A 27,988-nucleotide genomic window follows, 5' to 3' on the forward strand; every position below is an offset into this window, starting at 1 on the left:
CTCCCTCCTTCCTAAGGTCTCTGCCAGCCCTGGATTCGAGGAGCGCAGCACGTGGTGGGCGGGCGGATGGGCCCCCTCCCTCCTTCCTTCCCTCCTCTCTTCTTTCTCCCAACCCACGCCGACTTCTTCCCAAAAGATCCCCGCCCAAGGAGACGCGCAGGTCTGCGGCCGGAGACGCGGGATCGAAAGAGAGGAAGAAGGAGAGGAAGGAGAAGCTGCAGCCAGGATGAAGGTGGCCTTGGCGCTCCTGCTGGCTGGATGCCTCTGCGTGGAAAGAGGTCAGTCAGGCCTTGGCCATCCCATTGTCTGTCTCCACTGCCTTTGCCCATTTCCCCCTCTTTCCCTGCTTGGTTCAGCCTTAGGGAAAAGGAGGGGCTGTTTTCCTGCATGTAGATAGCTTCGAGGTTCTTGTATCACCTTCACGGCTAAAGTGTTTCCAGTTTGGAGACTGGGTGTCCCCTGGAGAGCTCTAGGATTCAATGGATGACTACTAGATGGATTGATGGGGGGTCTCCACGTGTTAAATCGAGGGCCAGAAAGCCCAGGTTTGGATCTTGAGCTTTGGAAGGAACCCGACCAAAGTTAGATGTATTGTCGGAAGGCTTTCATGGCCGGAATCACTGGGTTGTTGTAGGTTTTTCCAGGCTATATGGCCATGTTCTGGAGGCAATTTTTCTCCTGACGTTTCGCCTGCATCTATGGCAAGCATCCTCAGAGGTAGTGAGGTCTGTTGGAAGTAGGAAAAATGGAATGATCAGGGTGAGACAAAGGACTCTTGTCTGCTGGAGCTAGGTGTGAATGTTTCAGCTGATCACCTTGATTAGCATTCAATGACTTGGAAGTGCCTGGGGGGAATCTTTTGTTGAGAGTGATTGTATGTGCCTGTTTGTTTCCCCTCTGTTGTTTTGCTGTTGTAATTAAATGAACAAAATCTGGCCACCAGTATTAAAAAACTCAAAAATTACAACAGCAAAACAAAAGAGTTAAATGAACAAGATTAAATGAACAAAATCTGGCTACCAGTATTAAAAAACTCAAAAATTACAACATCAAAACAACAGAGGGGAAACAAACAGCACGTAAAATCACTCTCAACAAAAGATTCCCCCCAGGCACTTCCAAGCCATTGAATGCTAATCAAGGTGATCAGCTGAAACATTCACACCTAGCCCCAGCACACAAAAGTCCTTTGTCTCACTCTGGTCATTCCACAGATATATAAACCCATTTTTCCCAGTTCCAACAGACCTCACTACCTCTGAGGATGCTTGCCATAGATGCAGGCGAAACGTCAGGAGAAAAATTGCCTCCAGAACATGGCCATATAGCCCGGAAAAACCTACAACAACCCAAAGTTAGATGCTTCGTGTTGGTCTGCCATAGAGTCACTCCCCTGAAACAATAGGATTTTTGCCTAGGTGTTGATGTCATTGTGAGAACGATTGATTCAACAAGTCCAGTCGAGTTAGGACAAAGGAGCAAGAGGGAAAACAGTTCAGTGAAACAGAAAGAAAGGCTGGCATCTCAGAGGCAGATAGGTATTTTTCTTTGGCAGCTAAATTTGGGGTGGGGGGCCACTGTGCATTTTCACTCTTCATATTTGCACATGCATGTACATACACACACTTCTGCTATACATAGAGTCATAGATTTGGAAGACGCTGAGAACTGGGAAGCCCTTGCCCTAGCTGGAGGTCAGCTGTGACCAGCAGTGCTGTAGAATTCGAATAGGCAGAAATGGAGGGTGAAACATGCCAAGAGGAAGGCGCGTCAAAACTCTTAAAAACGTCAAAACTCTTAAAAACTCTGGCATAGACACTGAGAACTGGGAAGCCCTGGCCCTGGAGTGCTCCAGCTGGAGTTCAGCTGTGACCAGCAGTGCTGTAGAATTCGAATAGGCACAAATGGAGGGCAAAACATGCCAAGAGGAAGGCACGTCAAAACTCTTAAAAACGTCAAAACTCTTAAAAACTCTGGCATAGACACTGAGAACTGGGAAGCCCTGGCCATTGAGCGCTCCAGTTGGAGGTCAGCTGTGACCAGCAGTGCTGCAGAATTTGAAGAGGCACAAATGGAGGGCAAAACATGCCAAGAGGAAGGCACGTCAAAACTCATAAAAACTCTGGCATAGACACCGAGAACTGGGAAGCCCTGGCCCTTGAGCGCTCCAGCTGTAAGTCAGCTGTGACCAGCAGTGCTGTAGAATTCGAATAGGCAGAAATGGAGGGTGAAAGAGAGAAACGTGCCAAGAGGAAGGTGTGTCAAAACTCTGGCATAGACACTGAGAACTGGGAAGCCCTGGCCCTTGAGCGCTCCAGTTGGAGGTCAGCTGTGACCAGCAGTGCTGCAGGATTTGAATAGGCACAAATGGAGGGTGAAACATGCCAAGAGGAAGGCACGTCAAAACTCTTTAAAAAAACTCTGGCATAGACACTGAGAACTGGGAAGCCCTAGCCCTTGAGCGCTCCATTTGGAGGTCAGCTGTGACCAGCAGTGCTGTAGAATTCGAAGAGGTACGAATAGAGGGCGAAACATGCCAAGAGGAAGACACGTCAAAACTCTTTAAAAAACTCTGGCATAGACACTGAGAACTGGGAAGCCCTGGCCCTTGAGCGCTCCAGTTGGAGGTCAGCTGTGACCAGCAGTGCTGTAGAAGTCGAAGAGGCACAGATGGAGGGCGAAACATGCCAAGAGGAAGGCACGTCAAAACTCTTAAAAACTCTGGCACAGACACCGAGAACTGGGAAGCCCTGGCCCTTGAGCGCTCCAGCTGGAAGTCAGCTGTGACCAGCAGTGCTGCAGAATTCGAAGAGGCATGAATGGAGGGCGAAACATGCCAAGAGGAAGGCACGTCAAAACTCTTAAAAACTCTGGCATAAACACCGAGAACTGGGAAGCCCTGGCCCTTGAGCACTCCAGCTGGAAGTCAGCTGTGACCAGCAGTGCTGTAGAATTCGAATAGGCAGAAATGGAGGGTGAAAGAGAGAAACGTGCCAAGGGGAAGGCGTGTCAAAACTCTTTAAAAAACTCTGGCATAGACACTGAGAACTGGGAAGCCCTGGCCCTTGAGCGCTCCAGTTGGAGGTCAGCTGTGACCAGCAGTGCTGCACAATTTGAAGAGTTACGAATGGAGGGTGAAAGAGAGAAATGTGCCAAGAGGAAGGCACATCAAGCCAACCCCAACCGGGACCGCCTTCCACCTGGAAACCGATGCCCTCACTGTGGGAGAAGATGCAGATCAAGAATAGGGCTCTACAGTCACCTACGGACCCACCCCAAGGATACTACACTTGGAGGACCATCATCCAAGAAAAAGTTTGTCTATGTGTGTTGTGTATCTTTGGCATGGAATGTTTGCCATATATGTGTACATTGTAATCCGCCCTGAGTCCCCTGCAGGGTGAGAAGGGCGGAATATAAATACTGTAAATAAATAATAATAATAAAAAATAATCCTCGGACTACGAGGGATCGCCTAAGTAAGTAAGTAAAATTTGGAAGCGATCCCAAGGGCTATCCAGTCCAAGTCCCTTCTGCCAGGCAGGAAGACACAATCAAAGAACTCCCAACAGATAGCCATCCAGCTGCTGCTTAAAAAGACTGCTGGACTCAATGGAAGTATATGCCCTTGCAATTCTTATCATCGAAACATAGAATCCTAGAGTTGGAAGAGACCTGGTGGGCCATCCAGTCCAACTCCATTCTGCCAAGAAGCAGGAACATCACATTCAAAACATCCCCGACAGATGGCCATCCAGCCTCATAGAATCTTAGAGCTGGAAGAGACCTGGTGGGCCATCCAGTCCAACGCCATTCTGCAAAGAAGCAGGACAGTTGCATTCAAAGCACCGACAGATGGCCATCCAGCCTCATAGAGTTGGAAGAGACCTCATGGGCCATCCAGTCCAACCCCATTCTGCCAAAAAGCAGGAAAATTGCATTCAAAGCACCCCCAACAGATGGCCACCCAGCCTCATAGAGTAATTCCCATTTGTCTTTGGAAGAGGCCTAAAGGTGGTTTTGCAGCTGTTTTCAATCATATAGGCCAGGGATCCTCAAACTAAGGCCCGGGGCCAGATATGGCCCTCCAAGGTCATTTACCCAGCCCTCACTCAAGGTCAACCTGAGTCTGAAATGACTTGAAAGCACACAACAACACTTTCTTAGGCGATCCCTCTTTGTCCAAGGATGATGGTCCTCCAAGATCGGTGTACTGATGGTCCATAGGTGACTGTGGAGCCCTATTCTTGATCTGCATCTTCTCCTGCAGTGAAGGCATAGGTTTCCAGATGGAAGGTGGTCTGGTTGGGGTTGGCTTGATGCGCCTTCCTCTTGGCATGTGGTGGAGGCTCCTTCTTTGGAAGCTTTTAAACAAGCTGGATGGCCATCTGTCAGGGGTGATTTGAATGCAATATTCCTGCTTCTTGGCAGGGGACTGGATGGCCCATGAGGTCTCTTCCAACTCTTTGATTCTATGATTCTGTGGTTCTCTTTCGCCCTCCATTCGTACCTCTTTGAATTCTACAGCACTGCTGGTCACAGCTGAACGCCAACTGGAGCGCTCAAGGGCCAGGGCTTCACAGTTCTCAGTGTTGATGCCAGAGTTTTAAAGGTTGGCTTTGAACCCATCTTTAAATCTCTTTTCCTGTCCTCCAACATTACGTTTTCCGTTCTTGAGTTTGGAATAGAGCAACTGCTTTGGGAGATGGTGGTCAGGCATTCGGACACAACAACAACAATCCTATCTCCTCAGCCAAAAGCAAGCCCATACTTCCCATTGAAATACTAATAAGTTTATATTTGTTAAAACTGTACTTTATTTGAATTATTGTATTGCTTTAAAGTGGGGGTTTTTTTTTTTTTGCACTACAAATAAGATATGTGCAGTGTGCATAGGAATTCATTTTTTTTTTCAAATTATAATCTGGCCCTCCCAGGTTTGAGGGACACTGACCTGGCCCTCTGCTAAAAAAGTTTGAGGACCCCTGATAGAGGCCAAGGGAGCATTAAAGCACGTCTGTGGGTTTCCCTTTGCTCCCACCAAAAAATGTTCAACTACCAAGTATGCCTGCCTTGTTTGGCATAGTTCTGCCCATGCAAAGCAGGTGAACATAGCATGGGTGAAACATGCAAAATAATCACAGGATGTCTTAAGCCTACACCTGTTGATAAACTCTACAAGCTAGCTGGCATTGCCCCCCCCCCCCCCAATGTGCAATGGGAAGTTGCTGCTAAATGTGAGAGAAATAAGTTTGAACACTGTGAAAGCCACCCACTACATGGCTATCAGCCTCCTCCCAGTAGACTCAAATCTAGGAAAAGCTTCATGAGAACTACCACTCCTCTTGGCGTCCCCCCAGCAACAGCAAGGGTCTTCCTCTGGGAAGCTCAAGCAGGAAACCCCAACTGGATGGCTCCCCACGAGGGAGGGTCTTCCTCCAGGGGCAAACCAAGAATGGGCAACTTGGAAGTCCCTGAACAGACTCAGGGACAGATGGAGTGGGCAGATCAAAAGACAACCTGGCAAAATGACACTAACTAAAAGAATCCCACACCTTATGTGACTGTAGAGCAGAACAGACAACTCTGCATCCACTATGCCCTGCCTCATGTACAGAGGAAGACTTGTTAGAGGCTACAGACAGTCCCGTTGCTGTTGCTTGTTTTTGGTCAAAAGATGTTTAGCCACCTGCGCTCCCTATTTTTATCAGTTTTATACTAGGTTGTTGTAGGTTTTTTTCGGGCTATATGGCCATGGTCTAGAGGCATTCTCTCCTGACGTTTCGCCTGCATCTATGGCAAGCATCCTCAGAGGTAGTGAGGTCTGTTGGAACTAGGAAAATGGGTATATATATATATATATATTTACATCATTTATATCCCGCCCATATCAGCCTGTAGGCGACTCAGGGCGGTCTACATATCGGCACAATTCGATGCCATCAATACATACAATCAAAAAGCAAAACAATTAAGTGCAATTAGACAAAAAAGACAGTGCAATAACAATTTAAAAAGAGCTATGTCCTCTCATTCCAATCCTCATCCGTTTCATCGTCTTGGCCTTTCCTGGGTCATTCTCCATCTCAAGCTTGACTTATCTATTCCGGGGTTCCGAATGCTTGCAGGTTTTTAGTCTCTTACGAAAGGTCAGGAGGGAGGGGGCTGATCTAATATCCCTAGGCAGGGAGTTCCACAGCCGAGGGGCCACCACAGAGAAGGCCCTGTCTCTCGTCCCCGCCAAGCGTGCTTGTGAAGCAGACAGGATTGAGAGCAGGGCCTCCTCAGATGATCTTAACTTCCTGGAGGGTTCGTAGGAAGCGTTTGGATAGGTAGGCTGGGCCGGAACCATATACCTGTGGAATGACCAGGGTGAGACAAAGGACTCTTGTCTGCTGGAGCTAGGTGTGAATGTTTCAGCTGACCACCTTGATTAGCATATAATGGCCTGACAGTGCCTAGAGCAAACTTTTGTTGAGAGGTGATTAGATGACCGCATAGGGAAGCTGATGAGAAAACACAACATACAAACTATCTACAGACCCACCAAGAAAATCCAACAAATGCTCCGTTCAGCAAAGGACAAGAGGGATCCTCTCACTTCTGCAGGAGTCTACCGTGTACCATGCAGCTGTGGACAAGTCTGCATAGGGACCACCAAACGCAGCAGCATTGCCCAAACACAAATCAAGGAACATGAAAGGCACTGCAGACTCCTTCAACCAGAGGAGTCAGCCATAGCAGAGCACCTGATGAACCAACCTGGACACAGCATATTATTTGAGAACACAGAAATGCTGGACCACTATCACAACCACCATGTCAGACTACACAGAGAAGCCATTGAAATCCACAAGAAGCATGTGGACAACTTCAACAGAAAGGAAGAAACCATAAAAATGAACAAATTCTGGCTACCAGTATTAAAAAACTCTAAAACTACAACAGCACAACAACAGAGAGGAAACAAACAAGGACATCTAATCACCTCTCAACAAGTTTGCTCCAGGCACTGTCAGGCCATTATATGCTAATCAAGGTGGTCAATTGAAACATTCACACCTAGCTCCAGCAGACAAGAGTCCTTTGTCCCACCCTGGTCATTCCACAGATAGATAAACCCTTTTTCCTAGTTCCACCAGACCTCACTACCTCTGAGGGTGCTTGCCATAGATGCAGGCGAAACGTCAGGAGAGAATGCCTCTAGACCATGGCCATATAGCCCTAAAAAACCTACAACAACCCAGTGATTCCGGCCATGAAAGCCTTCGACAATACAGTTTTATACTAATTTATGCAATGCTTTTGATACAAAATGAATAAGTAAATAAACCAAAAAATGCCAGATCTCTTTTTCTATTGAACCTTCGTATTACATTGACAAAAACGAACTCTTGAGTATTCATTACCCAAATTCATGGGGTTGCTATAAGTCAACAGGCAACTTGGGGTGCATCTCCACTGTTGAACAAAAGCAGTTTGATACTGCTTTAATTGCCATGGCTCAGTTCTGTGAAATTGTGGGAGTTGTAGTTTGGTGAGGCACTAGCCCTCTTTGGCAGAGAAGGCCATAAAGATCTTGTAAAACTACAACTCCTAGGATTCCAGAGCATTGAGTCATGGTAGTTAAAGTGGTGCCAAACTGCATTGATTCTACAGTGCAGAGGGATACAAAGATCCATTGAGGTTCATCCCAGTCTTCTGAGTAAACTCAACCTGGCTTTACATTCAATCATTTAGAGCCTTGTTTGATTTGAATGGGTGCCATGGTTTTAGATGCCATTGAAACCTTCAGTTGATTTGTTCAAGCATTTAGGACCTTGTTTGATTTGAACAAGTGCCACGGTTTTAGATGGCACTGAAACCTTTAACTGATTCGTATTGTCCTGTTGGAACTTGTTGAATTCCTTAGTTGGCTTCAATTGTGTTCTTGCTTTTTATTTCTATTCCTAACTAAGCTAAACATCTTGTGTTTTGTGCTGCCTGTGAGTATTCATGGCCTAAATACCCTCAAGGCAACAGATGGCATCTGCTCTTGGGGGCTAAACCAGGTCAGTCCTGGTCAGTTATAGAATCATAGAATCCGAGAGTTGGAAGAGACCTCGTGGGCCATCCAGTCCAACCCCATTCTGTCAAGAAGCAGGAAAATTGCATTCAAAGCACACCTGACAGATGGCCATCCACCCTCTGTTTAAAAGCTTCCAAAGAAGGAGCCTCCACCACACTCCAGGGCAGAGAGTTCCACTGCTGAACAGCTCTCAGTCAGGAAGTTCTTCCTCGTATTCAGATGGAATCTCCTTTCTTGTAGTGTGAAGCCATTGCTCCGTGTCCTAGTCTCCAGGGAAGCAGAAAACAAGCTTGCTCCCTCCTCCCTGTACCTCTCACGTATGTATCCATGGCTATCATGTTTCCTCTCAGCCTTCTCTTCTTCAGGCTAAACATGCCCACTCTTTAAGCCGCTCCTCATAGGGTGTGTTCTCCAGACCCTTGATCATTTTAGTCGCTCTCCTCTGGACACATTCCAGCTTGTCAATGTCTCTCTTGAATTGTGGTGCCCAGAATTGGACACAATATTCCAGGTGTGGTCTAACCAAGGCAGAACAGAGAATGGGGAGCATGACTTCCCTAGATCTAGACCAGTGGTTCTCAACCTGGGGGTCACCTGGCCATTTCGGAAGGGTCGCGAGACCGCCTCCCTTAGCCCTGCCCCAAGGGTGTGGGCCAGGCAAGGGCTCCTTCGTGCGATTCCAAACATAAAAGGCGGATTCCAAACATAAAAGGCAAACATTAAATGCCCGAATACAACAACAATACATCCATACTAACAAAAGTTATGCAACCCAACATATAAATACGAATAATAACTTAACAAACTAAAATTAAATAAAAAGCACAGCCTGTTTTAACAGACTTTCCAGCTTCATGAGTGTATGCTTTGGATTCTGGCCACCGGGGAGCTGTTGCTTCACCGTACATTTTGACACTGATGGAGTACTTCCTCATTCTTTTGCACACTGCTGGAGAGTTTTATGGCATCATAAATTAGTTAAATTAGCCTCCCGCATAAGCATCACATAAATTTCCTACTTGACAGATGCAACTGTCTCTCGGGATTGGGCTTGTTTCAAAGGTAGACTGACAGAAAGGTCATGAGTTCGAAGCCAGCCCTTGTTGGAGTGAGCTTTTGGCCATTTCATAGAATCATAGAATCATAGAATCAAAGAGTTGGAAGAGACCTCATGGGACATCCAGTCCAACCCCCTGCCAAGAAGCAGGAATATTGCATTCAAATCACCCCTGACAAATGGCCATCCAGCCTCTGCTTAAAAGCTTCCAAAGAAGGAGCCTCCACCACACTCCGGGGCAGAGAGTTCCACTGCTGAACGGCTCTCACAGTCAGAAAGTTCTTCCTAATGTTCAGATGGAATCTCCTCTCTTGTAGTTTGAAGCCATTGTTCCATTGCGTCCTAGTCTCCAAGGAAGCAGAAAACAAGCTTGCTCCCTCCTCCCTGTGGCTTCCTCTCACATATTTGTACATGGCTATCATATCTCCTCTCAGCCTTCTCTTCTTCAGGCTAAAAATGCCCAGTTCCCTAAGCCGCTCCTCATAGGGCTTGTTCTCCAGACCTTTTATCATTTTAGTCGCCCTCCTCTGGACACATTCCAGCTTGTCACTATCTCTCTTGAATTGTGGTGCCCAGAATTGGACACAATATTCCAGATGTGGTCTAACCAAAGCAGAATAGAGGGTAGCATTACTTCCCTAGATCTAGACACTATGCTCCTATTGATGCAGGCCAAAATCCCATTGGCTTTTTTTGCCGCCACGTCACATTGTTGGCTCATGTTTAACTTGTTGTCCACGAGGACTCCAAGATCTTTTTCACACGTACTGCTCTCGAGCCAGGCGTCACCCATTCTGTATCTTTGCATTTCATTTTTTCTGCCAAAGTGGAGTATCTTGCATTTGTCACTTCATTTTGTTAGTTTTGGCCCATCTCTCTAATCTGTCAAGATTGTTTTGAATTCTGCTCCTGTCCTCTGGACTATTGGCTATCCCTCCCAATTTGGTGTCGTCTGCAAATTTGTCCAGCTTGCTGTCGACCTTTGCAGCCCAAAAGACAGCTGCATCTGTCAAGCATGAAATTTAGGTACCGCTTATGCGGGAGGCTAATTTAACTAATTTACAATGCCATAAAACTCTCCAGCAGCGTGCAAAAGAACGAGGAAGTACTCCATTGGTGTCACAAGTGGACGGTGAAGCAACAGCTCCCCTGGTGGCCGGAATACAAAGCATACCCTCATGAAGCTGGAAAGTTAAATAGCCTCTGTGTGCCTGTCCATAAATGTTGTATGTCTATGGCACTGAATGTTTGCCATGTATATATGCATTGTGATCTGCCCTGTGGGGTGAGAAGGGCGTAATATAAATACTGCAAATAAATAAATAAATTCTACATTGCCTTATAAAATCCAGATTATCTGCTTTGAACTGAATTATTTGGCAATGTAGACCCATATAACCAAGTTCAAATCAGATAATGTGGATTCTCTGCTTTGATAATCTGGATTATATGCCAGTGTAGAAGGGACCTGTCTTTGTTATGTAAGAGAACCCTAAGAAATTCATCAGCAGGTATCTTTAAGGCACATACATCGTATCCGGTGTTACATCTTCTCAGTAACCCTTTCAAAACCGCAAATCCATCAAAACATATTCAAAGCTAAAGTTAAATCATAATACTATATAATTATTGGCATGGAAGTATCTTTAGGGCTGAGTGAGTGTCACGTTTTCCTTGATCAAACAGGGCGTATAGTTTGTATAGTAATATAGATGTGTTATAAATTAATTGAGAGCAGATGACTTTTGCTCTTTGAACTCAATTTTCAGCAATCACATTAGCTGAGATTGAGGATTCTAAATTCTCTTCTCTAACTGATAGAGATATAGTCAGATATAGTAAAGGTAAAAGTTTTCCCCTGACATTAAGTCCAGTCGTGTCCGACTCTGGAGTGTGGTGCTCATCTCTATTTCTAAGCCGAAGAGCCGGCGTTGTCCGTAGATACCTCCAAGGTCATGTGGCCGGCATGACTGCAAGGAGTGCCGTTACCTTCCCGCCAGAGCGGTACCTATTGATCTACTCACATTTGCATGTTTTCGAACTGCTAGGTTGGCAGAAGCTAGGGCTAATAGCAGGTGCTCATGCCACTACCCAGATTTGAACCTGCAACCTTTCGGTCAACAAGTTTAGCAGCTCAGTGCTTTATCCCTAGAGCTACGAGGGATCGTACTATATATAGTACTTTTAGGTGATCCCTCGTAGCCCGAGGATGATGGTCCTCCAAGTGTAGTGTCTTGGCGGTGGATCTGTAGGTGGCTGTGGAGCCCTATTCTTTATCCGCATATTCTTCTGCAGTGAGGATATCAGTTTCCAGGTGGAAGGCGGTCTCGGTCAAGTTCGGCTTGACACACTTGCTTCCTCTTGGCACGCTTCTCTTTCGCCCTCCATTTGTGCCTCTTCGAATTCTGCAGCACTGCTGGTCACAGCTGACCTCCAGTTAGAGCGCTCGAGGGCCAGGGCTTCCCAATTCTCTGTATGTATGCCACAGTTTTAAGGTTGGCTTTAAGCCCATCTTTAAATTTCTTTTCCTGTCCACCAATATTTCATTTTCCATTCTTGAGTTGAGAGTAGAGTAACTACTTTGGGTGTCGGCAATCTTTGGGCATTCGACAATGTGGCATTCAGTCTAGTGGAGTTAATGGCAGAGGAGCATTGCTTCCATCTTGGTGGTCTTTGCTTCTTCTAGCATGCTGACAGGAAATTTGTAGGATTATATATTATTTATTTATTTAAAACATTTATATCCTGCCCTTCTCACCCCGAAGGGGACTCAGGGCGGAGCACAGCATATACACAGCAAACATTCAATGCCGGGACACAGATTCACTTTTAATACATAAATATTTTTAAAAAATTATCAAAATATTAAAATACACCATAGTAAACAAGCATTCGGTTAATCCGTTGCAACGAATTATGATGACTAAAGGACTGGTAATCATGGATGATGAATTTGGATTGCGACTCCAGTTACGAGATGCATTGGATGGTTATTGGTGGCCCAATAATTTGTATTGTATATGTGTTTTATGCTTTTAAACTGAATATTGTTGTTTTTTAAGTGTTGTAAACCGCAATGAGTCGCCGATTTAGGCTGAGATATTAGCGGTATACAAGCGCATAAATAAATAAATAAATAAAACCGTCCTAGTCATCTGCGTCAAATCTAATTGGCCTGGTATTCTTTCCTATTGCCGTTTTATTGCCCTGTCCCGAAAGCTTGGTCCCACAGCCAAGTTTTGACCATCCTTCTAAAGGACAGGAGGGAGGGAGATGACTTGATCTCACCAGGAAGGGAGTTCCATAGCCGAGAGCAATCACCGAGAAGGCCCTGTCTCTCATTCTCACCAATCGTGCCTATGACAATGGCGGGACGGAAAGCAGGGCCTCCCTGGAGGATCTTAATCTCCGCGATGGTTCATAGGGAGAGATGCGTTCGGACAGGTAATTTGGGCCGGGGCCGTTCAGGACTTTATAGGCCACAGCCAGCACATTGAATAGTGCCCAGTAGCAAACTGGCAGCCAGTGGAGCTGGTGTAACATGGGAGTTGCATGCTCCCTGTATGCCGCCCTAGTTATTAACCTGGCTACCTCTCGTTAGACTATTTGAAGCTTCCGAGCAGTCTTCAAAGGCAATCCCATGTAGAGTGCGTTGCAGTAGTCTATCCTAGATGTAAGGAGAGCGTGGACCACCGTGGCCGAGTCTGACTTCCCAAGGTACGGGCACAGCTGGCGCACAAGTTTTAATTGTACGAATGCTCCCGTGACCACTGCTGCAAACTGAGATTCCAGGCTCAGTGATGAGTCCAGGAGGACCCCCAAGCTGCGAACCTGTGCCTTCAAGGGGAGTGTCACCCCATCCAGCACAGATTGCGACCCTATATTATGTATGCATTGCACATTGAAATATAATATTTCAATTAGATTTGTAAATTTATTTTATTTATTGTGTCAGGAGCAACCAGAGATTTGCATTACATTTTTAATAAAACAGACAGACAAAACACAAAGTTTGCAAGCTTGGTAGTTGATTAAATGCCCTTTGACCAGTATCTGGCCCCTTGGAGTGCCTCTGGTCTTGCCGCAAGAAGGTCCTCCATTGTGCATGTAGCAGGCCTCAGGGTACATTGCAGCAGGTGGTCAGTGGTTTGTTCTTCTCCACATTCGCATGTCGTGGATTCCACTTTGTAGCCCCATTTCTTGAGGTTGGCTCTGCATCTCGTGGTGCCAGAGCACAGTCTGTTCAGTGCCTTCCAAGTCGCCCAGTCCTCTGTGTGCCCAGGGGGGAGTCTCTCATTTAGTATCAGCCATTGATTGAGGTTCTGGGTTTGAGCCTGCCACTTTTGGACTCTCGCTTGCTGGGGTGTTCCAGCGAGTGTCTCTGTAGACCTTAGAAAACTATTTCTTGATTTAAGTCGTTGACATGCTGCCTGATACCCAAAAAGGGGATGAGCTGGAGATGTCACTGCCTTGGTCCTTTCACTATTGGTTGCTACTTCCCGGCGGATGTCAGGTGATGCAATACCGGCTAGACAGCGTAATTTCTCCAGTGGTGTGGGGCACAGACACCCCGTGATGATGCGGCATATCTCATTAAAAGCAACATCCACTGTTTTAGCATGGTGAGATATATTCCACACTGGGCATGCATACTCAGCAGCAGAGTAGCACAGCGCAAGGGCAGATGTCTTCACTGTATCTGGTTGTGATTTGTAAATGCAATTGGATAGAAGGCAAAGGAATGTTCAAGAGGTTTGTAAAGGTCAGTTATCTGTAAATTCCAGGTACCAGGGAACAGGCTGACATGAATAGCAGGGCCTCTTGATGGATGAGCAGAAAGTATGTTTATCTGTAACCTAACGGATGTATGGAACATACGCTGAGAGGGTCAAAGGTTATCTCTGTGAAGTAGAACTGACTATGCATGTAGCTTGCCTGCTTGTAGCAAAGGAAAGTATATAAAGACGAGAAAACTTATTTTGGAACAGATTTCTATCTGAGTCTGACAAGCAAGAAAATAAACCCTGTTTTTTCAAGCCTCAGAAAAGTCTCGGCAACTCCCTCCCCATCCATATCAAAACTACAAATCCCAAGATAGGATAGAATCAACGTGAAATCCTAGCGCTTTAGTTGTGCAAGTTTGTCCAAATCGACATGCTTTTTCTCCTGTCTGCAATCTGGAAAAATTCATCCTGGGATATGTAGCACTGAAGAAGCCCCAATTCCCAGCTCTATTGTGTGTTTTAGGTTGCTTCCTGTTTTTCTTTTCTTTTTCTTTTGGAGGCTCTTTGCCAAGAAGCTCAATGGGAGATTAGTTCAGGAAACAGAAACTTAAAAGAGAGGCGCTCAGCGTTTCGGAGAAACAGAAACTTGGAAAAGTTCAAGGCTAAAGAAAGAAAGGCAGGCTTGTAATATTTAGTTTTGAATTAAGTTGGAAGTAGGCAAAAGTGGCATTTGGAAAAGCCAGGCCGGCAGTTCTACTGGAGAAAGAATGAAAGAAAATCAGATTTTTGGGTAACTTAAGCTGGCAGAATCCTAGCTACTTTTAAGGCTTGCAATATTAATAAAGGAGTGTTCTTGAATGGCCAGGATACTATATAAATATCAATCTGCAGAGTTGCCCTAGGCAAGGGGCCTAGGGCAGCTATGCAGATGGATATTTATATAAGATCCTGGCCATTCAAGAACGTTCCTTTATTACACAGCTGAATAAAATCCCACATTATCTGCTTTGAACTGGGTTATATGGCAGTGTGGACTCCGTTATCCCAGTTCAAAGCAGATATTGTGGGATTTTCTGCCTTGATATTCTGGGATATAGAGCTGTGCAGAAGGGTCCTTAGATTCAGTTCTTGTGGGTTTTTTCGGGCTATATGGCCATGTTCTAGAAGCATTTCTTCTGACGTTTCGCCTGCATCTATGGCAAGCTTCCTCAGAGGTGACCTCACCTCTGAGGAAGCTTGCCATAGATGCAGGCGAAACGTCAGGAGAAATGCTTCTAGAACATGGCCATATAGCCTGAAAAAACCCACAAGAACTGAGTGATTCCAGCCATGAAAGCCTTCGACAGGTCCTTAGATTCATATTGATTATTTATTTATTAATCTAGAACAGGGGTCCACAAACTCTTTAAGCAGAGGGCCAGGTCACAGTCCCTCAAACTGTTGGAGGGCCGGATTATAATTTGAAAAATAAAACATGAATTCCTGTGCACGCTGCACATATCTAATTTGTAGTGTAATAAACACTTAAAAATAATACAATAATTAATATGAGGAACAATGTTAACAAATTTACACTTATTAGTATTTCAATGGGAAATGTGGGTCTGCTTTTGGCTGATGAGATAGGATTGTTGTTGTTGTTGTGTTCTTTTAAGTCGTTTCAGACTTAGGTTGACCCTGAGCGAGGGCCGGGTAAATGACCTTGGAGGGCCGCATCCAGCCCCCGGGCCTTAGTTTGAGGACCCCTGATCTAGAACATTTATACTCTGTCCTTCTCAACCTCCAAAAGGGACTCTGGACCACTTCCAACAGGCAATATTTGATGCCAACACAATATAATAACATAACATAAAATACAATTAGCATACATTAAAAACAGTTATAAATATACCTTAAAACAGTTTGCCAGTTCGGATCGTCATCCAAATCAGTCCATTGTGGTCCATTGAGACCTTATATTCACCAGTAAATCAGTCTATTCTGCAAACGCTTGATCCCACAGCCAGGATTTGAGTTTCTTCTGGAAGATCAGGAAGGAGGGGGCAGGTCTAATCTTATTAGGGAGGGAGATCCACAGCCGAGGGGCCAACACAGAGAAGGCCCTATGTCTCGTCCCCACCAAATGCGACTGCGATGGCAGTGGGACTGAGAGCAGGGCCTCGCCAGATTATCTTAAGGTCCTTGGTGGTTCGTAGAGGGAGATACGTTTAGACAGGTAAACTGGGCTTTATAGGTTAAGACCAGCACTTTATAGGTTAAAACCAGCTAACACTGGCAACTATTCGATGCCTCAAATATAACAATATGACGGTAATAAAAAACCATAAATAAAACAACAGATTAAAAACAATAAACATTAATTATCACAATCATGTAGCCATTTCCATTATTATCACGATCATATGGTCCAGTTTGATGTCCAAAGTGCCATCATGCCTGCTGGCCAAAGGCCTGGTTCCAAAACCATGATTTCAGTTTTTTTCCTAAAGGAAAGCAGGGAAGAATCAGACCTGACCTCGCTGGGGAGCAAATTCCACAAGCGAGGGGTCACCACCGAGAAGGCCCTGTCCCTCATCCCCACCAGGCGCGTTTGTGATGCTGGTGGAACCGAGAGCAGGGCCTCCCCAGTGGACCTTAAACTTAAGATACCTGGTGGATCTTAGACTATGAGGTGGAATGTTGTTGTGGGCCTTCAAGAGTCAACATTTATTCAAAGGGATTTGCTTGACTATCTGAGGCTGAGACAGAAAGCCTTCCTTCCATTCCCTTCCTCCCTTACTCCTTTTCTCTTTTCCTTCCCCTTTTCTTTTTCCTCTATCTCTTCCCTCCTTCCTTTCCTCCCTGTTTCTTGGAGTGTGAGTGGGGCATGGGTGTGAATAGGGTGGGTGGGTGAATGGGAAGAAAACCTGCGACCCGCAGGCAATAGTTCAAGGACCCCTGGTGTAGATGCACCTTGGAGTAGCAACTATGTGAGAGGAAATTTAGACCATTCAGCCTGAAACTGAAAATACTCTCCCTCAAGTTCACATGAAAATTGTTTCTGTGGCTTATGCATCACAGGGGAAAATATTTTTAAAGTTCATTCTGTTATGAAATGAAACGCCTGCAAATCGAAAGCCATGTAGGAAATACATAATTTGTTCCATATCTGTTTGTCACTGAGTAATGAGCCGAACCTGGGATCGGGTGCCTAGGCTTGTGGTGGAGTGAGGGTTCGAATCTGAGGCTTTGGGTGCATCTATACCAGGCATGGGCAAACTTTCTAATTTGGGGGCCCGCATGGCAGCCAGAGGGGGTTCTCCCCATGTCCCCTCCCTGCCCTTTTCTCCCCTTCCTCTTTTCTTTTGCCGGCAGAAAGTGAAGGAAACACGGGAAACGTTCAGAACCCAAAATGGTTGGCCTTGGTCAGGGTGAGATGGTGGATGGGAGAGAAAAAGTTCATGCATTAGACCCCACATTGCCTAATCCTGATATAGAATCCTAGAGCTGGACGAGACCAACTAGGGCAGTGTTTCTCAACCTGGGGGTCTGGAGGGGTCGCGAGGGGGTGTCAGAGGGGTTGCCAAAGACCACCAGAAAGCAATGTTTTCTGTTTGTCGTGGAGGTTCTGTGTGGGAAGTTTGGCCCAATTCAATCATTGGTAAGGTTCAGAATGCTCTTTGATTGTAGGTGAACTATAAATCCCAGCAACTACAACTCCCAAATGTTAAGGTCTATTTTTCCCAAACTCCACTAGTTTTTAGATTTGGGCATATTGGAAATTCATGCCAAGTTTGGTCCAGATCCATCATTGTTTGAGTACACAGTGCTCTCTGGATATAGGTGAACTACAACTCCCAAAACTCAAGGTCAATGCCCATCAAACCCTTCCAGTATTTTCTGTTGGTCATGGGAGTTCTGTGTTCCAGGTTTGGTTCAATTCCATTGTTGGTGGAGTTCAGAATGCTCTTTGATTGTAGGTGAACTATAAATCCCAGAAACTACAACTACCAAATGGCAATATAACTGCCCCCCACCAACCCCAGCAGTATTCAAATTTGGGTGTATTGGGTATTTGTGCCAAATTTTCTCCAGTGAATGAAAATACATCCTGCAAATCAGATATTTACATGATGAGTCATAACAGTAGCAAAATTACAGTTTCAAAGTAGCAATGAAACTAATTTTATGGTTGGGGGGTCACCATAACATGAGGAAGCGTATTAAGGGGTCGTGGCATTAGGAAGGTTGAGAACCATTGAACTAGGGTCATCCAGACCAACCCCCTGCCACGCAGGAAGGCACAATCAAAGCACTCCCCAAAGCACTCTGGCCTTGACTAAACAGGAAAACATCTTAAGCTCATCTTGGCGACTAAAAGGATCACGTGTTTCACACACACAAAGGGTTTGGCTTTATCTGGCTTGAGAGTTTGCTATAAATACCTTTGTTAATTGTATAGTGATCTCTGTTCCCAGGAGCTTATGCAAACAGGGCCGTGGGGACAGTAGATGCCTTCAGGGTGTATTTGATACAAGTTTATACATTCAGAAATTGATACAGTACACAAACAATACAAGTATCAGTTCTATCTATCTATCTATCTATCTATCTATCTATCTATCTATAAATGCTCTGTACATAATGAGTACCTTAAAAACAAAAGAACCAATGAACGAAATCACACCAAATTTGGCAACAAAACATCTCACAACACAAGGAGTGACCATCACTCAAAAAATTATGATTTCTGTCATTTGGGAGTTGTAGTTGCTGGGATTTATAGTTCACCTATAATCAAAGAGCATTCTGAACGATGGAATTGAGCCAAACTTGGCATACAGAACTCCCATGACCAACAGAAAATACTAGCAGCGTTTGGTGGGCATTGACCTTGAGTTTGGGAGTTGTAGTTCACCTACATCCAGAGAACACGGTGGACTCAAACAATGATGGATCTGGACCAAACGTGGCACGGATATTCCATTTGCCCAAATATGCACACAGATGGAGTTTGGGGAAAATAAATCTTGACATTTGGGAGTTGTAGTTACTGGGATTTATAGTTCACCTACAATCAAATAGCATTCTGAACCCCACCAATGACAGAATTGGGCCAAACCTCCCACACAGAACCCCCATGTGGGCCACAGCTACACGTGGCAGGGGACGGCTAGTACGTTTATAAAAGGGTTCATCTTTGATGGAGTTCAGGGTATAGTTGCTGCTAGGTCCTTCCAGAGTCTCTGGCAGCTTCAATATTGCGTAACTTTGAAACAGCAGAAAACATTTAAACAATATAGAATATATATATATATATTTATTTATCGTGTCAGGGGTGAACCAAAACAGTTGTATTGCATTAAAACCAAACAAGCAAAGAAACAAAACACAAAGTTTGCAGACTTGGCATTCTATTAAAAGTCCTTTGACCAGTATCTGGTCACTTGGAGTGCCTCTGGTGTTGCCGCAAGAAAGTCCTCCATGGTGCATGTGGCAGGGCTCAGGTTGCATTGCAGCAGGTGGTCAGTGGTTTGCTCTTCTTCACACTCGCATGTCGTGGATTCCACTTTGTAGCCCCATTTCCTAAGGTTGGCTCTGCATCTCGTGGTGCCAGAGCGCAGTCTGTTCAGCGCCATCCAAGTCGCCCAGTTTTCTGTATGCCCAAAGGGGAGTCTCTCATCTGGTATCACCCACGGATTGAGCTTCTGGGTTTGAGCCTGCCACTTTTGGACTCTTGCTTGCTGAGGTGTTCCAGCGAGTGTCTCTGTAGATCTTAGAAAACTATTTCTTGATTTAAGTCATTGGCGTGCTGGCTGACACCCAAACAGGGGATGAACTGGAGATGTCTCTGCCTTGGTCCTTTCACTATTGGTTGCTACTTCCCGGCGGATGTCAGGTGGTGCAATACCGGCTAAACAGTGTAATTTCTCCAGTGGTGTAGGGCGCAGACACCCCGTGATAATGCGGCATATCTCATTCAGAGCCACATCCACTGTTTTAGCGTGGTGAGATGTCTTCCACACATTTCTTGATTGAAGACTTCTTATTGTTCTTATACTTTTGTGGAGAGGGTCACCATGGCTTGACAACATAAACACTACCTTTCATGTACACCTGTCCCTAATTTTCACAAAAAATGACTATATTTATGCCTTATTCTGAAGGAATGAACTTCTCTGATCATTATTTTCTGCAGGCCAATTTGCTCAACTCCGAAGTACTTCTCAGTTTCTGGCACGTGAACAAAGAACAAAGGAAACGAAAATGCAGAAGTCACTTTTTTTTTACTTATGAATTTGACTGCAGGCAATTTCTGCAAGGTCAGATCCTCAGAGCTTGATTACTTCTCCGAAGGTATACACTAAGAAGCCTTCCATACAGCAGCATTATAGCAGTTTGGCACCAGTTTAACTGCCATGGCTCCGTCCTCCAGAATTCAGAGATTTGTAATTTGTTGTGAAACAAGAGTTCTCTGGAAAAGAAAGGCAAATATCTCACCAAACTATGAATCCCAGAATTCCATAGCTTTGAAACTTGACAGTTAATATGGTGTTGAACTGATATAATGCTGCAGTGCGGATACAGTCTGAGTAGTACTGTTTTTCCTCCTCTTATAAACAAGGCACTTCTCTTAATCTGTTAGAAACTAGGGACAGATCTATACTGAGTAACAAGCTGGGTAGATGCGGGGAATGCTGTGGATGTAGCGTACCTGGATTTCAGGAAGGCCTTCGACAAGGTCCCCCATGACCTTCTGGCAAGGAAACTAGTCCAATGTGGGCTAGGCAAAACTACGGTGAGGTGGATCTGTAATTGGTTAAATGGACAAACCCAGAGGGTGCTCACCAATGCTTCCTCTTCATCATGGAAAGAAGTGACGAGTGGAGTGCCATCCGCAGGGTTCCGTCCTGGGCCCGGTCCTGTTCAGGATCTTCATTAATGACTTAGATGAAGGGTTAGAAGGCATCAAGTTGGCAGACGACACCAAATTGGGAGGGATAGCCAATACTCCAGAGGACAGGAGCAGGATTCAAAACGATCTTGACAGATTAGAGAGATGATGGGCCAAAACTAACAAAATGAAGTTCAACAGTGACAAATGCAAGATACTCCACTTTGGCAAGAAAAACGAAATGCAAAGATACAGAATGGGGGACAATGCCTGGCTCGAGAGCAGTACGTGTGAAAAAGATCTTGGAGTCCTCGTGGACAACAAGTTAAACATGAGCCAACAATGTGATGTGGCGGCAAAAAAAGCCAATGGGATTTTGGCCTGCATCAATAGGAGCATAGTGTCTAGATCTAGGGAAGTAATGCTACCCCTCTATTCTGCTTTGGTTAGACCACACCTGGAATATTGTGTCCAATTCTGGGCACCACAATTCAAGAGAGATATTGACAAGCTGGAATGTGTCCAGAGGAGGGAGACTAAAGTGATTAAGGGTCTGGAGAGCAAGCCCTATGAGGAGCGGCTTAAGGAGCTGGCCATGTTTAGCCTGAAGAAGAGAAGGCTGAGAGGGGATATGATAGCCATGTATAAATATGTGAGAGGAAGTCACAGGGAAGAGGGAGCAAGCTTGTTCTCTGCTTCCCTGGAGACTAGGACGCAGGGGTGATTTGAATGCAATATTCCTGCTTCTTGGCAGGGGGTTGGACTGGATGGCCCATGAGGTCTCTTCCAACTCTTTGATTCTATGAATCTATGATGCGGAACAATGGCTTCAAACTACAAGAGAGAAGATTCCACCTGAACATGAGGAAGAACTTCCTGACTGTGAGAGCCGTTCAGCAGTGGAACTCTCTGCTCCGGTGTGTGGTGGAGGCTCCTTCTTTGGAAGCTTTTAAACAGAGGCTGGATGGCCATCTGTCAGGGGTGATTTGAATGCAATTTTCCTGCTTCTTGGCAGAATGGGGTTGGACTGGATGGCCCATGAGGTCTCTTCCAACTCTTTGATTCTATGGTTTATTTTACATTATGCCACAATTGTCAACAGATTTTCTCTTCTTAATTAGTAACTTATAAGTTTTAGTGGCATTTACTGCAACCCAACCAACAAATAGTGCAAATTATAAAAGTGATAACAGTACTTATACTTGGACAACACCAGCATTCCACTTCTAAAGTGATTAAACCCCTCTGAAAGTTTCTAAACATAGGCTGATTGCTATCTTTCAGGAGGGCTTTGACTGGTCTTCCTGCCTGGCTAAAGGGGGCTGGGTTGAATGCTCTTTGGGGGTATGCTATTTTTTGGGACGCTTTCTGCAAAACCATAGTTTCCTCTCTTTCGATCCAGGTGCTTCCTTTCTGTTTTAAAAATTCAAACAGCTGCACCACTCCAGAGCTCAACCAACCTGCTAATATTCATTCTCCCTCTTAATAAAGCATTTCCTTTCCATTTGGTAAAACTTCCCGTTCATGTTTGGCTGTTCCCAAGTACAATCGGCACCTCCTTTCATTCCCATTTTAAGTGTTCTTCAGAAAGTTGACAACACAGAATTACTGAAATCGGAGAGGGGGGATGCATGGGTTAGTTGAAGTGATTTCTAACAATCTTAACAGATGAGAGAGATGATGGGCCCAAACTAACAAAATGAAGTTCAACAGGGACAAATGCAAGAGACTCCACTTAGGCAGAAAAAAGGAAATGCAAAGATACAGAATGGGGAATGATGCCTGGCTCGAGAGCAGGATGTATGAAAAGGATCTTGGAGTCATTGTGGGGAGGAAGTTAAACATGAGCCAACAATGTCATGCAGCAGCTAAAAAAGCCAATGGGATTTTGGCCTACATAAATAGGAATCTAGACCAGAGAGATATTGACAAGCTGGAATGTGTCCAGAGGAGAGTGACTAAAATGATAAAGGGTCTGGAGAACAAGCCCTATGAGGAGCAGCTTAAGGAGCTGGGCATGTTTAGCCTGAAGAAGAGAAGGCTGAGAGGGGATATGATAGCCATGTATAAATATGTGAGAGGAAGCCACAGGGAGGAGGGAGCAAGCCTGTTTTCTGCTTCCTTGGAGACTAGGACGCAATGGAACAATGGCTTCAAACTACAAGAGAGGAGATTCCACCTGAACATGAGGAAGAACTTCCTGACTGTGAGAACCGTTCAGCAGTGGAACTCTCTGCCTCGGAGTGTGGTGGAGGCTCCTTCTTTGGAAGCTTTTAAACAGAGGCTGGATGGCCATCTGTCAGGGGTGATTTGAATGCAATATTCCTGCTTCTTGACAGAATGGGGTTGGACTGGATGGCCCAGGAGGTCTCTTCCAACTCTTTGATTCTATGATTCTCAACCTGGGGTCCCCAGATATTTTTGGCCTACAACTCCCAGAAATCCCAGCCAGTTTACCAGCTGTTAGGATTTCTGGGAGTTGAAGGCCAAAAACATCTGGGGACCCCAGGTTGAGAACCACTGGTCTAGACCCAGGGAAGTTAGGCAGTTCTGCCTTGGTCGGACCACACCTGGAATCACACTGTAACTAATTCTGGGCACCCCAATTAAAGGAAGATGTTGACAAACTGGATGTGTCCAGAGGAGCGTGACTAAAATGATCAAGGGTTTGGAGAACAAGCTCTACGAGGAGTGACTTAATGAGCTGGACATGTTTAGCCTGAAGAAGTGAAGGCTGAGATGAGACATAATGAGGGCCAGATGTGAGGAGAAGTCATAGGGAGCACCGGGATCGTGGCGCAGCTGGCTGAGTGTCAGCTGCATTAACATCACTCTGACCAAAAGGCCATGAGTTTGAAGCCAGCCCGGGCTGGAGTGGGCTTCCAACCAATTGTGTAGCCTGTTGCCGACCTTTGCAACCCGAAAGACAGTTGCATCTGTCAAGTAGGAAAATTAGGTACCACCTTGTGTGGGGAGGCTAAATTAACTAATTTATGAGGCCATAAAAAAAGACTCCAGCAAAAGCATGCGGGGAATGCGGAAGTACTTCATCAGTGTCGCAGATAGACGCTGAAAGCGATAGCTCTCCTGGTGGACAGAAAAAGTTAAATAGCCTCTGTGTATATCTGTATACATTGTATGTCAAATTGGCATTGAATGTTTGCCATATATGTGTACATTGTAATCCGCCCTGAGTCCCCTGCGGGATGAGAAGGGTGGAATATAAATACTATAAATAATAAATAAATAAATAAATGCTGCCCTGGAAACTAGGATGCGGAACAATGGCTTCAAACTAAAGGAAAGGAGACTCCACCTGAACATGAGGAAGAACTTTCTGACTGTGAGAGGTGTTCAGCAGTGGAACTCTCTGCCCTGGAGTGTGGTGGAGGCTCCTTCTTTGGAGGTTTTTAAGCAGAGGCTGGTTGACCATCTGTTGGGGTTGCTTTAAATGCAATTTTCCCGCTTCTTGGCAGAATGGGGTTGAACTGGATGGTCCACGAGGTCTCTTCCAACTCTAAGATTCTATGATTCTGTGACTTCTCAGCAACTGTGTTAATCTAAATGTGTTTTGATCTTTCCCAAAGAGGCTTGGTTCCATATCAACGGGGCCAGTCTCATGCAAGATAGATTTGCAACCCGAAAACCCACTTTAGGAGCTTTGTGTGATAATATTCTAAACTTGCCAGTGCTTTGAAGAAGCCTTCTCCCAGAGATCAAAAACATTTTGGCAGGTTCCCAAGATAAAGGACATTCCGGTGTCCTGGATGCCGGCCCTATGGAGTATGAACTCGGAATTCATTTCAGTGAGTTGTTGTAGGTTTTTTGGGGCTATATGGCCATGTTCGAGAGGCATTTCTCCTGACGTTTTGCCTGCATCTATGGCAAGCATCCTCAGAGGTAGTGAGGTCTGTTCCAACAGACCGCACTACCTCTGAGGATGCTTGCCATAGATGCAGGCGAAACGTCAGGAGAAATGCCTCTCGAACATGGCCATATAGCCCCAAAAAACCTACAACAACCCAGTGATTCCGGCCATGAAAGCCTTCAACAATACATTAAATCATTTCAGTGACTTTGCCATTCACCCAGATGTTATTTTAAAATGCCTTCCAGCTTTCTCCCTGGTGTGCTGGTCTTGTGATGGAGCAGAGTCCAACTGGGGCTGCTGGAAGTGGCAGATTTGTTCCAGCGATGACAACTATTGTGCAACGACGTACGTTGGAGGAGGGATCGGTAAGTGCCCTTTATGGTTAATAATGTGGCCGAACTAGAACCGTCAACATTGTGGGTCAACTCCTCCCAAATCCTACTAGTATTGGGTATGTTTGCCAAGCTTGGTCCATATCCATTGTCAGTTAGGTCCAGACTGCTTTTTGCTTATGGGTGAACCACAACTTCCTACATCATGAGTCAGTGTGGTCAAACCCCACATCGTAGGTCAATTCCTCCCTAACCCTACCAGTATTTAAAGCTGATCATGATCATAAAGCTGATCTCCGAACGTATTCTCCCCTATGAACCATCAAGATTATTAAGATTGTCTGGAGAGGCCCTGCTCTCGGTCCCACCGGCCTCGCAAGCGCGTCTGGTGGGGACGAGGGACAGGGCCTTCTCGGTGGTGGCCCCGCGACTCTGGAACTCTCTCCCACTGGAGATCAGAATCGCCCCTTCTATCCTGACATTCAGGAAACAGGTGAAGACGTGGTTATGGAGACAGGCATTCGACGAGTGAGCCAACACCCTGAGATATGGATGGAGGATGATGAACAATGTTTTAGTAGGACGACTGACCATTGTAGTTATTGAATGTAATTGCTGTTTTAATGTTTTATTGTAATATGAATTATGATGTTTTATTGACTATATGTGATTTTATGGTTGGAAACCGGTCTGAGTCCCTCAAGAGAGGTGAGAAGGTCGGTATACAAAACTATATATATATATATAAATGATGGATATGTATGCCAGGTTTGGTCCAGATTCATTGTTGGTGGGGTAGACAGTGTTTTCTAGATGAGAGTAAACTACACTTCCCATCATCCAGGCTCATACCCTTCCAGTATGTAAAGTTGGCTATGTTGAGTCTGTGTGCAAGTTTGGTCCAAATCCATACTCGGTGGAAGTCCCAGAGCTCTTTTTGTAGGGTGAACTATAACTCCCATAAGCCCAGGTCAACTCCTCCCAAACCCCTCCGGTATTTAAAGTTGGTCAAAATGGGTCTGTGTCCCACACTTGGTCCAGATCCATTGTTGTCGGGAGCCACAGGGATCTCTGGATGTCAGTGCCATTTTGGAAAATACATAGATACTAAGAGTGTGCACATTTTTTTTCATTAGTCATCGTACGTCATATCGAATTTATTAAATTCATACTTACGATGCAATATCTGATGTGGGTGTGGACTGCTCGAAAAACTTAAGAATCGAAACTTACCCAGTACTTTTTTTTTGCATTTTTTTAAACTTTGGAAGCCTCACAAAGCCAGTTTCATTTTCAGAACAAGGAAGCAAAGCCAAAGAGGCTGCCTTTCCTCTTTAAATTAATGGCCTCTTGCCATTAGGAGGGGGAAAGCAGGGAGCGGAGTTTGCTGGGAAAGAGACTGAGAAAGCACAGAATTGTTATTACTAATATTACAATACAGGGTTAGTCAAAATGAATAGGCCAATCTCTAGTCAAATTGCATATATATTGGCCTATTCATTTTGACTAACCCTGTATAACGGTATAGTACAATATAGTAATATATAATATTGATATTGTACTATCCTAACTATTGTTGTTCATTCGTTCAGTCGTCTCCGACTCTTGGTGACCTCATGGACCAGCCCACGCCAGAGCTCCCTGTCGGCCGTCACCACCCCCAGCTCCTAACTATATAATACGTTAAATGTTAAACGACCACTCTCACAACCACCCATGTCAGGCTACACAGAGAAGTCATTGAAATCCACAAGCATGTGGACAATTTCAACAGAAAGGAGGAAACCATGAAAATGAACAAAATCTGGCTACCAGTATTAAAAAACTCTAAAATTACAACAGCAAAACAACAGAGGGGAAACAATCAGGCACATCAAATCACCTCTCAAAGAAAGATTCCCCCAGGCACTTCCAAGCCATTAAATGCTAATCAAGATGGTCAGTTGAAACATTCACACCTAGTTCCAGCAGACAAAAGTCCTTTGTCCCACCCTGGCCATTTCACAGATATATAAACCCATTTTCCTACTTCCAACAGACCTCACTACCTCTGAGGATGCTTGCCATAGGTGCAGGCGAAACATCAGGAGAAAATGTCTCTAGAACATGGCCATATAGCCCGGAAAACCTACAACAACCCAGTGATTCCGGCCATGAAAGCCTTTGACAATACAATGTTTTAAATGTTTATGTATGCATATAATGAATTCTTGTCCCGGCATTGAATGTTTGCCGTATCTATGCTGTGCTCCACCCTGAGTCCCCTTTGGGGTAAGAAGGGACCAACTCCAGCAAGATACTTTGCTGAATTGTTCCCTGCTTTCCTTCCTATAACAGGTGAATACTCGTCCCAGTCCATCAGCAAAGGCTGCGTCCCGGTTTGCCCGCAAGGAGGGATCAACATCGGCATCGCAGCCGCCTCCGTAAAGTGCTGCTCGTCGTTCTTGTGCAACATCAGCGGAGCCTCCAGCGTCCAAGCCAACCACTTGGTCTTGGCCGCCAGCATCCTGGCCAGTTTTCTGTATCTCTTTAGGCATAGGCTGTGATTGCAAAGTGTCTCCATACAGGAAACCCAGGATCTTGGCTCGCATTGCGTCGAGGAGACCCCAAACGTTGCAGAAATCGCATATATTCCTCATGGCATTATAATCCTCTATTGCTTTTAATCACATAGTGGGGAAAGCAGCATAGTGTAGAATGTTTGTGGCCTAACAGTGCCCTCTTCAGGTAATAGGCGTTACTGCGGATTTTGAAAAAGGGACCCTGTGCCAAATTCAGCCCAAATTGCCCACCCGCAACAACTTCATATTCTGATTTTTTTTTTTTTTAGAATCGAAGTTGTCTCAGAGGCCTTAAGAGTGTTTTGCTTCAGGGAACATTGGGAGAGAAACTCTTCACTGGATCAAAATATAATTTTTGCAGCAATTTTCTTTGAGAAACCCTTTTGTCTGTTACATTTTACCCAAAGATGCATGCAGAATGTTGAGAAGTCACAATCTTGATCAGCACTTTTCTTCATCTGTACTTTTTGAATATGAATAAAGGATGTTTTGATTCTTAAA

At 45.1% G+C, this 27,988-nt stretch overlaps 1 protein-coding gene across 1 annotated transcript; it reads left to right on the plus strand.

Moving 5' to 3' along the window:
• Positions 1–4: 4 nt before the first annotated feature.
• LOC132775147 (lymphocyte antigen 6E-like) lies at positions 5–27,988 on the plus strand. The gene is made up of 3 exons (XM_060775955.2): positions 5–278; positions 24,840–24,959; positions 27,264–27,988. Exons 1-3 carry the CDS (start codon positions 227–229, stop codon positions 27,470–27,472), a joined length of 381 nt encoding a protein of 126 aa, XP_060631938.2. The 5' UTR covers positions 5–226; the 3' UTR covers positions 27,473–27,988.

This window comes from Anolis sagrei, chromosome 4 (genome assembly GCF_037176765.1).
Source record: "Anolis sagrei isolate rAnoSag1 chromosome 4, rAnoSag1.mat, whole genome shotgun sequence".
NCBI lineage: Eukaryota > Metazoa > Chordata > Lepidosauria > Squamata > Dactyloidae > Anolis > Anolis sagrei.